Source organism: Carassius carassius, chromosome 15 (genome assembly GCF_963082965.1).
Source record: "Carassius carassius chromosome 15, fCarCar2.1, whole genome shotgun sequence".
NCBI classification, from domain to species: domain Eukaryota; kingdom Metazoa; phylum Chordata; class Actinopteri; order Cypriniformes; family Cyprinidae; genus Carassius; species Carassius carassius.
Genome location: NC_081769.1, coordinates 31035338 through 31048632, shown reverse-complemented (window position 1 = coordinate 31048632; position 13295 = coordinate 31035338). Strand labels below are relative to the sequence as shown.

The 13295-nt window shown below is 34.5% G+C and overlaps 2 protein-coding genes across 2 annotated transcripts in view; both read left to right on the top strand.

Moving 5' to 3' along the window:
* Positions 1-1070: 1070 nt before the first annotated feature.
* LOC132158883 (GATOR complex protein MIOS-like) lies at positions 1071-11035 on the top strand. The gene is made up of 11 exons (XM_059568497.1): positions 1071-1184; positions 2153-3489; positions 4454-4552; positions 4721-4975; positions 6499-6668; positions 6806-6871; positions 6957-7115; positions 7910-8062; positions 8687-8891; positions 8988-9117; positions 10057-11035. The coding sequence occupies exons 2-11, from the start codon at positions 2184-2186 to the stop codon at positions 10145-10147; spliced, it is 2634 nt and encodes an 877-aa protein (XP_059424480.1). The 5' UTR covers positions 1071-1184; positions 2153-2183; the 3' UTR covers positions 10148-11035.
* Positions 11036-11786: 751 nt separating this feature from the next.
* The window catches only part of LOC132157856 (glucocorticoid-induced transcript 1 protein), a 13733-nt gene continuing 12224 nt past the window's right edge, over positions 11787-13295 (top strand). The window contains exon 1 of the mRNA XM_059567123.1: positions 11787-12183. Coding sequence (XP_059423106.1) covers positions 12030-12183 — 154 coding nt within the window. The 5' untranslated portion in view covers positions 11787-12029. The remainder of the gene's footprint in view (positions 12184-13295) is intronic.

Genomic DNA, 13295 nt, shown 5'->3' with positions numbered 1-13295 from the left:
GTAATGACGTCACGACGCCCAAGCCCTATTGCTTAAATATTCAATAAATAGATGACCTCAAAATTAAAAGTAATCACTGGTAATCTAAAATACTTTTCAGATATAAAATGTAATTAGTGACGTGACATCCAGCCAAGTATGGTGACCCATACTCAGAATTTGTGCTCTACATTAAACCCATCCAAAGTGCACACACACAGCAGTGAACACACACCCAGTTGGGGGAGTCAAACTCTCTAACAAATAGGCCACGAATTATAACCAAATACAGTAACTCATATTTTGTATTTTAAATACGTAACGCCATTACATGTATTTCGTTACTCCCCAGCCCTGGTTGTATAGTATAAAAATATAACAATGTATTTTGATGAGGTCAATATTTTGGGTATTTTGGGTATTGAGGTATTTTGGAGGACAATAACATTTTCCCCAAAAGCTTCTGTTCTTTGACAACAATTCATATAAAGGGCGCCCCCGTGAAATCTGTAAAACATGCAGGTTTTGTGAAACAGAAATGATTATTATTATTATTATTTACTTGTTACTTATTATATATATAATAAGTAACATTTTGAGAAAAAAATCTATCTAAAATAAAAGGTCAAAATGGTCACAAAAAGTAAAAAGGATCACAAAAAGCCATTATTGTGAAATAGAAATGTGACATTATGACATTGAAATGTATAACATTAAATCGTAATTTCTAAGTTTACATGGAAAGTCAAACTTATGAGATATAATGGCAGATGCAGTTACGACACAATTCGACTTTTCGTGTCATAATGTTATTTTTCCCTCATAATTTAGACCTTTATCTAATAATTTTTTTAGATATTCTGACATAATTTTGGCGTTGTAATCTAAGAGGTGTGACTTTTTATTGCATCGTTTTGTGTGTATGTGGCGAAAATAGGTTTACTCATCTCTGTTTTACGTTTGATTTAATTTAATTGGTTTATCTCACGAAGGATTTGACTTTTGAGACATACGTTATTCGGTTTAGTTCTCCAGCTGTATAAATCGTTCTGTCCTCGTTTATCTCTACCAAATTGTCTCTGTCTCTTCAATGTCTGTTAAGTGGGACTTTTATTTTGTGTGTTTCTGTTACGGTGTGTTTACAACCTGCACTGCTTCCGACTTCACGCTACCTAAACAAACTTCAGCATGTTTGCACGTCAAATGTGAGTTTATATTTATAAAACGCTAATGAACACAGCTGTAATTTACTTTTTATTTTAAATCATGATTTATTTACTGTCTTCACACAGTGACTGGCCTCTGTCTTTAGCCGTTTCTGGTTTAGAAAAGGTTGGAATGGTTAGTTTAGCTATAGCTGACCCGCTAACGGTTAATAAAAAATCAAGTTATAGGAACATTAAATTAACTAAACACATTTTCACTCTTTAACTCTTTTTTTTTCTTTTCTTTTTTTTTTAACAGTTTTATGTTTTTCTCCGGTTATTTAATATTTACATCTGAAGACGAAGTGATAAAATCATGAGGCGATCATTTTTCTTGTAACGTTAATGTTTATTTCAAACAAACTTTTCTCTTAACTTTGGTAATATCATGGTAACATTTGTTTTAATTTCCTTTAATTTAATGTGCAACTTTAATGTTCTAACTTTAACCCTTTGATGTGTGAATTATGAAATCATAAATTTCATACACACACGCATGCATATTTCTGTCTTTAATGATTTCATACAGATAAATTATTTATATATATATATATATATATATATATATATATATATATATTTCTTATTATATTGTATTATATATATATATATATATATATATATATATAATACAATTTAATAAGAATAAAGCGTATAATATTACTATTAAAGTAGTTTTTAATTCATGATTATTTATTATGTAATTACAAATCATATATTATACAAAAGTAAATAAATAATAATTGTTATTATTATCAATAATAATTATTAATTATTTGTAACTAACATGTTTTAATAATAGCATTATATTATGTAGATTATATTATGGTATAGAATTTGTATGCCCAATAAACCCACACATATACAATATGTTATATATATATATATATATATGAATTAATCCAAGTATAGGTAAATTAGGTGAGGTGTGTAAGTACTATATAAATAAGAGTCTTTATTGTTCTCAGGTATCTGCACTGAAGTAACCACTTTACTGTCATGTCGAGTGGCTATAAGCCTGATATCCTGTGGTGTCCCCATCACGTAGACCACTATGTGATCAGCGACACTGAACTCAGTCTGTATCGGATCGGACCTGCAGGAAGCTCGGAGACCAAAGCTGGCACACTTCCGCTATCAGAGGAGACGGCAGCCACGCTGCTGGCCATCAACTCTGACACCCCGTATATGAAATGTGTGGCCTGGTATCCAAAACAAGAGCCGGAGTGTTTGCTGGCTGTGGGACAGGCCAACGGCCGAGTCGTCCTGACCAGTCTGGGACAGAGCCACAACTCCAAATGTAAGGACTTGGTGGGTAAAGAGTTTGTTCCCAAGCACGCCCGACAATGCAACACACTCGCGTGGAACCCGGTGGACAGCAACTGGCTGGCGGCTGGTTTGGACAAACACCGGGCTGATTTTTCTGTTCTCATATGGGACATAAGTAGTAAGTTTTCCCCAGAAGCGGTTCCTACTGAGAAGGTTCGTCTGTCTGGAGACGTGGACTCTGGGTTGGTGGTGACCAAACCGCTGTACGAGCTCGGTCAGAACGATGCATGTCTTTCTCTTTGTTGGCTCCCTCGTGATCATCAAAAGTTACTTTTGGCCGGGATGCACCGAAATCTGGCCATCTTTGACCTGCGCAACACCAGCCAGAAGACGTTTGTGAACACCAAAGCCATTCAGGGTGTAACGGTGGATCCTCACTTTCAGGATCGCATCGCGTCCTTCTTCGAAGGCCAGGTGGCCATCTGGGATTTACGCAAATTTGAAAAACCAGTCTTCACTTTAACCGAGCAGTCAAAACCTTTGACTAAAGTTGCTTGGTGTCCCACTCGCATGGGCCTGCTGGCCACGCTCACGCGGGACAGCAACATCATCCGGCTGTACGACATGCAGCACACACCCATGCCGTTCGGCGACGAGGTGGAGCCTACCATCATCGAGCGCAGCATCCAGCCCTGCAGCGAGAGCATTGTCAGCAGCTTTGCCTGGCATCCATCCGCCCAGAACCGCATGGTGGTGGTGTCGCCCAGCCGTGTCATGAACGACTTCACCGTCTTCGAGCGCATATCGCTGGCCTGGAGCTCCACCACGGCACTGATGTGGGCGTGTGGGCGGCACCTGTACGAGTGCACGGAGGACGCCGGTCAAGGGGCGGCCGCTGCTGAGAAGGACATTGCCACTAAGATGAGGGAGCGAGCGCAGTCGCGTTATGGTCACGACACTGTGCAGTTGTGGAGGAACCATGTGCTGGCTGGAGGAGACGACCCGCAGCTGAGGTCACTCTGGTACACGCTCCATTATATCCTTCACTGCAGGAGACGATTGAAGCTTTCAAAGCACATCGGGTCAAAGTTATTGTTGAAGGTTTACCTAAAAACCAAACTATTAATTGTTGCTGCATGAAGTTTTGCTGTTTACTTGACTCATGATTTATTATTATTATTATTTTTTAAAATTTAAGACTTTTGATTAAATATAATAATACAACATAATTTATATATATATATATATATATATATATATATATATATATATATATATATATATATATATATATATATATATATATATACCTACCATATATAATCATTAATAGGTTATAATATACATTGTATTGGATTATTATTTACTAATAATTGTAATAATAATATAATAAAAGCAATTTTTTATTAGTAGTAATAGGAGTTTATGGTTTGTTTTAAGATATGACCTTTGAATAGTAATAATTAAAACAATAACATACAATAATTGTATATTATATTATATAATTTAAATGTATAAAATTTATATTAACTTTTTAATAGACATTTATAATAAAAAAATAATATAAAATAAGTAATAAAACTTTTAATATATATATATATATACAGTATATATATATACAGTATATATATATACAGTATATATATATACAGTATATATATATATATATATTAATCTATCTTTTTATGTATTTTTTTTTTCTTTATAATTTTTACTAGTTTAGCATAAAGTCTGGTCTGCTTTACATCTGCTCTACATCAGAAAATTGCATAAGATTTTTTTTTATAGTCTGTGGCATCTGACATTGTTAACTACACATTGTTAAACAAAAAGATATCAGCTGTTACAGCTTATTTAACATGAAGTTATTTTGAGGAATGTTCACAATTCTTATTATGTGCTATTAATTAATCACTGGAGTGATCATTTCATTGTCATGTTGTCATGTTTATATGGTATTATTCTATTTGATATCTCTGTATTTCCTATGCAAGTTTTACTTATGAAGCAGTACACTGAAAATGTGGAGCAGAAGCAACAGAGCAATAAACAGTCACTCATTTACTCAGGCATCAAAAACATCGTCAAGTCCAGCTCTGGTAAGTGCAAACAGCAATTTTCAAAGAACATGATGATTGTTGTACAATTGAGCAAAAGTATTTGCTCCCTTTCAGTAGAAGTATTTCTCATAGATATCTGCTAAATGCCTCAGTCAGCCTGATGGTATCTGTCACTGGAGGCCCTCTAAAGACATGTCTCTCTCTCAGGCACTACAGAGACCCGGCGCTGCTGGTCAGGTTCAGTCAGACAGACCAATGTACTGCGGTACCACAGCGAGGAGCGCAGTCTGGCCCTGCAGCTGTGTGGCTGGATCAGTCGAGGGCCCGACATTGATGTGGAGCCCTTCCTGAAGTCTCTGGAGCAGGAGGGCGAGTGGGAGAGAGCTGCTGCTGTCGCTCTCTTTAACCTGGACATCCGACGGGCCATTCAGATTCTTAACAAAGGAGCTTCCGCAGAGAAAGGTACTGGACTGGACTGGAGGGACACTGTACAGCCAGTGACAGTGACTAGAAAACTCACAAAATATGGTCAATGCCCACCCCCTCCAAAAAAGGAATTATATTTTACAGCAAAAATTAAGCTTATTTGTAAAAAAAAAAAAAACAAAAAAAAAAAACATTATTTTTATGCCAGTTAACCACACCTTCCTCCAAAGTTCCTGTACTGAACAAAAAAAAAACATTATGCAATAATAATCTAATTTATATTTAAATATATAACATCTGATATAAAGGACATAATGTTTATTTATTTTAATTTATTAGATTTAGTTAATTTAATTGTAGTTATTTTAGTACTTTAACTTGAACTAAAAAAAAAAAAAAAAAAAAATATATATATATATATATATATATATATATTTATTTATTTATTTATTTATTATTATTTTTTTATTGTTTTAGTTTTAATTAATGATAATTACCCTGATATAAAATATACATTTCTATTTCTATTGCCTCTTAATTTAGGTAAAAATGTTTCCTGGACATGTGAATGCCATGTCCAAATTTTTTAAACTGCTGCCAAACATATTTTAATGATATGATGACTAATATTATAAATGTGTGCTACTTTGCTACTGTTTTTACTTCTTTAATGTTGACCATAAAAGTCCGTTCTGTACATGTTTCAAAATATTGATGCATACTAAAAAGATGCATAACTAGATATATAATAAACATAGAATTCACAGTATGAATTGATGAAAATAAACCCTGATATGTGCACATAAAATAAAACACCTCTATTGGCTGATAAAGATATATAATTTGTCTCTAGCAGGGAGTTATTTAAATTGGAAATGACATGAACAATTTTGAATAGCTTATTTATATATGGGATAGATGTTCATGTTCCTCAAGGGGATTTACAGGAACTCCTGTCCTCGGATGAATGTAAGAAGCACTGTGTGAAATCCAGGCTAGACAGCCATCAGCTGCCTGTTTGCAATCAAAAGTGATCCTTATATACTGACAAGATGATAAAAGCATTGCTCACATTACACAATGATAGCTGTTTAATATTAAATCCCCTAAAGCCATAGATGCATACGGCATATGGAGCTGTTTCGTGTTTTAAACATAATTTTGTTTGGCTTTGGGAAACAGATCTATCTATATCCATCCATCCATATTTTTATTATATTTTATATTTTCACACACACACACACACACACACACACACACACACACACACACACACACACACACACACACACACTCATATATATTAATTGAACTTAAATTTTTGTTTTTTCATATTTTTTTTAATATGTTTGTGTAGTTGTTTTTTTATTAATTTGTTAGTTTTCGTTTATTTTAGTACTTAAAGTAAACAACATTTATTTATTTTTAGTTCAGTTAATGTTTATTTTATTTTAAGTACCAGAAATGTTTTGTTTTAGTTTTAGTTAACTATAATAACCTTGATCTTGAAAATGTGCGAATTCAAATCTTGTTTTGCGTTTCCTTGATGTTGTGCTCAGGTGATCTGAACCTGAACGTGGTGGCCATGGCTCTGTCGGGATACACTGATGAGAAAAACTCCCTGTGGAGAGAGATGTGCAGCTCTCTCAGACTCCAGCTGAAGAAGCCGTACCTGTGTATCATGTTTGCCTTCCTCACCAGTGAACCTGGCGCCTATGATGCCGTCTTGGTATGTTAGTAAAAAAAACTAAACAGAGTATTGTGCTTAAAAGAATATTCAGTATTGCACTGAATTTAAAATATGCAATTGTAGTTGCAGTATATTGAGGTTAGTTATTTAATAAAAGTGTGTTTTGGGTTTACTAGTACGAGAGTCGTGTGGCTGTCAGGGACAGGGTGGCATTTGCGTGTATGTTTCTAAATGACACTCAGGTAAGACTCGCTCACCCCTGAGTTTATCCAAGTCTCATCGTGCACTACTGTGTATATAATACACTGTCATTTTTCCTCCCTTAAGTTGCATCGTTACATAGACAAGCTGACCATTGAGATGAAGGAGGGTGGTAATCTGGAGGGCATCCTGCTGACAGGACTGACGAAAGACGGAGTGGATCTCATGGAGAGTTATGTAGACCAAATCGGAGACGTGCAGACGGCCAGTTTCTGCATGCTCAAAGTAAGTGAATGTCCAGAAATAGAACAATAAATACATGATAAATACAGATACATAAGAGACTGATCAGCTCTCGGATGGATGGATGGATGTTTGGGGTCAGTTCATTTTTGATGCTTTTGAAAGACATCTCTTATGCTCACTAAAGCAGCATTTATTTGACCAAAATACAGTAATATTGTGAAATAGTATTACATTAAAAAAAAAAAAAAACTTTTTTTGTATTTGATTCTATTTTAAAATGCAGTTACTCATACTGAAAAAAAAGTATTACCTGAATGCACTGTAAGTCGTTTGGATAAAAGCATCTGCTAAATGCATAAATGTAACTGTAAATCCTGTGATCAAAGCTGGATTTTCAGCATCATTACTCCAATCTTTCACATGATCCTTCTGAAATCATTCTAATAATGCTGATTCTAATATGCTGATTTGCTGCTCAAGAGACATTGCTTATTGCTTGAAAACAGTTGTTCTGCTTCATATGTTTGTGGAAACCATGATAAAGTTTTTTAGGATTCTTAGATAAAAATACATTTCAAAGGAACAGCATTTATCTGAAATAAAAATCTTTTGTAACATTATAAATGTCTTTACTGTCACCTTTGATCAGTTTAATGCATGTTTGCTGAATACATGCAGTAATATATGAAATATATTACAGATGCAGTAATATATGAAAAAAAGAAGCGTGACTGAGTGTTGTTAAACCAAGAAAACTCCTGTGGATTGAGGTCTACCTCACAATTTCCAGATGAGTGTGTTAATGTAGATTTATGTGGTGTTTGTGATGACAGGGCACCCCAGGAGAGGTGCTGAAGGACCCTCGGGTACAGTGCTGGATCGAGAACTATCGCAACCTGTTGGACGCCTGGGGGTTTTGGCATAAACGGGCTGAATTTGACATTCATAGGAGCAAATTGGATCCCAGCTCAAAACCGCTTGCACAGGCAAGAATCAAATTGTTGTTTTTATTTCTGGCAGTTGTTATGTCTTAGTTATGGATGCATGATATAATCACTGACACATCTGTATCGTTCAGTATTAGTGATTTTCATTTATTGATCTGATTGGGCAATGTTGTGTGTGTGTGTGTGTGTGTGTGTGTATATAAATATATATGCTAGTTTTCTTAAATATTGCAAATACTGTAACAGTACTGTTACCAATAACAATACACTTAAATTTTTATGATGGCTATTTCTGATTTCTTCTATTTTTGTAATAACAGTAAAATTGTGAAAGAAAATATTAATTATAAATATTATAAACAATGTTTATATATATATATATATATACACACACATATACACACACACATATACACACACACACATATATATATATATATATAATATTTCAGTGATTTATAATATTGTTTATAATATTTATAATAATGTTTATATTTATTGGTGCATCCCTAGCTTTGATGTTTAGTTAATCTGTTTCATTAATTTATATAATTCTTTGTACCATACTTACAAAATGGGAACATTTTGTTTTATGTTGTTTTTGATGATTTCTTTTATTATTTTTCTTCTTTAATCTGGTTGCTTTCCATACGCTCTGTGCAGGTGTTTGTGAGCTGTAACTTCTGTGGAAAGTCTATATCATACAGCTGCTCAGCGATGCCTCATCAGGGCCGTGGATTCAGTCAGTACGGGGTCAGCGGTTCACCCACCAAGTCAAAGGTCACCAGTTGCCCTGGCTGTCGTAAACCACTTCCACGCTGTGCCCTCTGCTTAATGAACATGGGCACCCCTGTGTCCAGCTGCCCAGGTAACAGACGGATCATTTCAAGTTTTTCTTGATATATGATACCATAATGTCAACATGTTCCGTTCACTGTCAGACTCATCTCATCCATCTTATCAGGCACAGGAAAAGCTGATGAGAAAGCCAATCTCACACGAGACAAAAAACTCGCACAGTTTAATAACTGGTTCACCTGGTGTCACAACTGCCGGCACGGTGGTCACGCGGGTCACATGCTCAGCTGGTTTAGGTAAGAGTCATACTCCCCCGTATTGTGCCATTTATTTGATGACCTTATAAATCCAAATACACTAATGTATCCAATAGCCAAATATACATTATATGGGTCAAACTTATTTATTTTAATGCCAAATATATGCCAAAAATCATTAGGATATTAAGTAAAGATCTGGTTACATGAAACATTTTTGTACATTTCCTACTGTAAATATTAATACTAACTTAATTTTTGATTAGCAATATGCATTGCTTAGAACTTAATTTGGACAATTTTAAAGGTGATTTTCTATTTTTTTTATTTTGGATTCCTGATATTCAAATAGTTGTATCTTGGCCAAATATTGTCCGATCCTAATAAACCATACATCCATACAAGCTTGTTGTATAAATCTAATTTTTGAAAAATTTACACTTAAGATTGTTTTTGTGGTCCAGGGTCACAAATACTTTTTTAGTTAATACTTTTATCCAAAAGTGACAGTAAAGACATTTATAATGATACAAAAGATTTCTATTTCAAATAAATTCTTTTGAACATTCTGTTTATCAAAGCATGCTGAAAAAAAAAAAATCACAATTTCCACAAAGAAATTATGCAAAATATCCGTTTCTTCAGCAGCAAATCAGTATATTAGAATGATCGCTGAAGGATCATGTGACACTGACGACTGTAATGTGTAATGATGCTGAAAATTCAGCTGCGCAACACATTAATAAATGACATTTTAAAATACATTTGAATAGAAAACAGTTCTTTTAAATTGTAATTATATTTCACAATATTACTGTTTTTACTGTATTTTTAACCAAATAAATGCAGCCTTGATGAACATAAAAGACGTCTTTCAAAAATGTTAAAAAAAAATCTTTCCAACCCCAATCCTTTGAACTGTAGTGTATAGTTTAAACTATAACATTTTAAGTGCAATTATATTGTCTTTTCTTTCAGCGATCACAGTGAGTGTCCCGTTTCGGCCTGCACCTGTAAATGCATGCAGCTGGACACCACAGGCAACCTGGTGCCTTCTGATAGTGTATAAAGGCCTTTCTGACTTAAACCTCACACATTACTACAGTAGAAACAAGCTACCAACATTAGTACTGTAAGTGATGATGGCAAAGTTAAAGACGAGCATATGTGTCTTTTCTGAAGTGATCTGCACACCTCACTGGTATTGAGGTTGATGACAGGTGCTCTATTGTCACAGGAACTAAAGCAGTTCAATTGTTAGGATTATGTTACCCATGATTAACTCACTAGCCCACCCACGGACAGTTGAGTTTTCTCAGATGTCTGACGTTCTCAAGAGACAAGCCATGTGAATGTCTGACCGATGCATTTATGGTCCAGTATCTGGAGGTTCTATGAATAAAACTATTTCAGTACCAACGTTAGAGACAGGGAAAGAGATACCACAATAATTTAACCTGAGGAGTTTGAATGCATGTGAGAAATGTTTTGTTTCTATCTTAAAAAGTGCTTTTACACGGTCCATAACTACTTCCACTACTTGCCTTTGAGTTTAGCAATTTATGTTGTTTTATTGTTCTGTATTTATTGCATTTTACTCCATATACCACACTGGACCTCAGTCAGCTGTTGAAAATGTGATTTCTCAGAGATCTATAATACAGGTCAAATGATCTTCAATGGAAAGTAGTAAAGTGTCTATTCAGTTTGTTTTAAAAATTGCTTTTAACAAATAAAACAAAGTGATTTTTGTTGTTAAAGATGTGTGTAGGTTTAACATTATTTCTGGTTTTTGGATCCAAAGGTTAATGCTGTTTTGTAATGCGTACCTTAATATATTGCACAATCAATGCAACAACTTAGCTTTCTAACTATTTAAATGATTTTGTCTTTATTTTTTGAAAAGCAAAAAGAACTTACATCGGTGATTAATGTTATTAAAACATTTTTTGAAGGAGTTTTGAATGCAGTATTTTATTTATGCAACTAAATAATGATTTTATAGTGTAATGTTTTCATAGTATTATCATTTTTTTGTTTGTTTCAGTAAGATTAATACAGATTATTACAGACTGTTCAGTTCAAGTTTCAAGTCTTTACGTATTGTATAAAAAAAGGAAAAGGTGTACAAATGTGTTTTTTTTTTTTTTTTTTTTTTTTTTTTTTCTCCATTATGACATTTTTATGACAATGAAGTATGCAGTCCTTAGACCAGAAAGACCATAAGCATTTTGGAGAAATGGGTTCTCTTCTGGGACATTTCTACTGTTTTTCTGCTTAGCTTTTTGGGGATTCATGAGTAATATGGTAAAATATGGTATGTGGTTAACATTACTTGTTGAGACTTTCCCATTTTGTTCTGCAAAATACATTGCAGTCATACATCCAATTCACTTTTGAGCTATGCCTGTAACTATACCTTTAAGATAATTCAAATAATGATTTCCAGAATATATATATATATTACAAAAAAAACTCCTACACTTTCTCTGTTCAGAATATGAGACAACATAAAACATTCCACAGCTCTTAAGGCAAAATGCTTGTTTTCCACACAAAACTAAACTCCTCCCCAGCAGTGATCTCATTGGTTCTTCGTTGTAAGATGGAACGCATAAGCCAATGAGGAACGAGCGTCGCTGCTCTCTGTTCCAATCAGATTCAGTGTACGAGTGCCTTCCTCCCGCCCACTTCCTTTACTGCTACACATCTGTCAGCGCAGAGTTTGGACCTGCTTCTGAACTTTGCGTCCACTTTGATTCAGAGTTTTACTGGGAACGACAGGCTCGTGGGCGCACACCAGGTTAAGAGGAAGCGAGGTGTAATAATAACTCGGCTTTTCGCATGAACACATTTTCAGTTCTCGTTCTGGAGTTTATTATTGTATCTCGTGCACATATACACACTAAGTGCAACAGACTTCAGCCTGTCTCTAACAGTGTCCCTCTGAGATGGAGTGTTCATCCACGTCATTCTTCTCTTCAAGAAACAACAGAAGTCCTTCATCATCATCATCATCATCATCATCACATGCTGAAAACATGAAACAAATCACTAAGCCCACCAGGATCCCATCAGAGAATCACTTTATAACAGCAGGGAGAGGTAAGCTTTATTTTCATAAGTTATGAAAACAGTAACAGCAACACCTGAATTTGTAAATACATAATGCATTTGTAATTTAAACCTCTTTTAACTTAAATTATTGAGTTTGTTCTTAATTTGCGTGGGCATATAACTCATATTTAACGTGAGCTCGATTTAACTGCATCTTCCACTCTGATTCCCCCCAATGTCGTTTATTATAGCCTTAAGTCATTTTTGTATAAGCCCAGTGTCATTTAATACAGATTTACTTACAGTCAGAAGCATTCAAGAACAGTTTGGTAGAATAGCCAGATCCCGTACAAAGAAAATAAGGAATGATTTAAATTCATTGTATTGTATATTAAAGTTAGACATAACACCCAAAACAAACCTAGACCCACCAAGACCCAGATCCAGTCCAACGGCACATTTCTATGCCCATCAGAGATCTCAAGACCTTCAGATAAAGACTGCAACTTTGTGTGTGTGTGTGTGCGTATTAATGTACATACCGTATGTTTCTGTAACAAAAACATCAGTTCATCGAGTTGTAACGTTTTATGGCCATGTAAGTTTGTTTCTTTCTTTATTTCTTTGTAAGAAAGAACCATACATTGTCATTCAGCCATAAAATGTTCAAATATCGTATGAACCACAGACCACTTTATGAACCATTTTTTTAACTATCATATATATATATTTTTATTGTACTGCTCCCTGGACTTTATTCTGATTGGTCAATAGTTGCTTTTGACATTTATATCTCATAATAATGATGCTAAACTGCATAATCGAACAATGTCCCAGTCAATTGATTTTCTACATAGCTGTGCAATGTTATGCTAAGCTGCATAAAATATCAATATTCCATGTTCATTTATTAGTCTATTTGACAGGTAGCCATGTAATAAGTTAGATATTATTAAGATTACAATCAGATGATCGTTATCACAAATAAAATCTAGATTTTATTTAGCGATAATGGTTTATTTTTCAGTAATTAACATCTGACCCCACATTATCCATTATATCGCACCTTTGAACATTTCCTCAGATGACATGCACATCTTCGCTCTTATCCTGTAGTCACAGTTGCTATGTTTGGAATCGCATACTAAAGGCCCCGATAT

Coding starts and splice junctions, on each gene's coding strand:
- LOC132158883 (XM_059568497.1), top strand. CDS start 2,184: ATGTCGAGTGGCTATAAGCCTGATATCCTGTGGTGTCCCCATCACGTA. Junction 3,490..4,453: donor ACTCTGGTACACGCTCCATT/ATATCCTTCACT, acceptor TGCAAGTTTTAC/TTATGAAGCAGTACACTGAA. Junction 6,669..6,805: donor GCGCCTATGATGCCGTCTTG/GTATGTTAGTAA, acceptor TGGGTTTACTAG/TACGAGAGTCGTGTGGCTGT.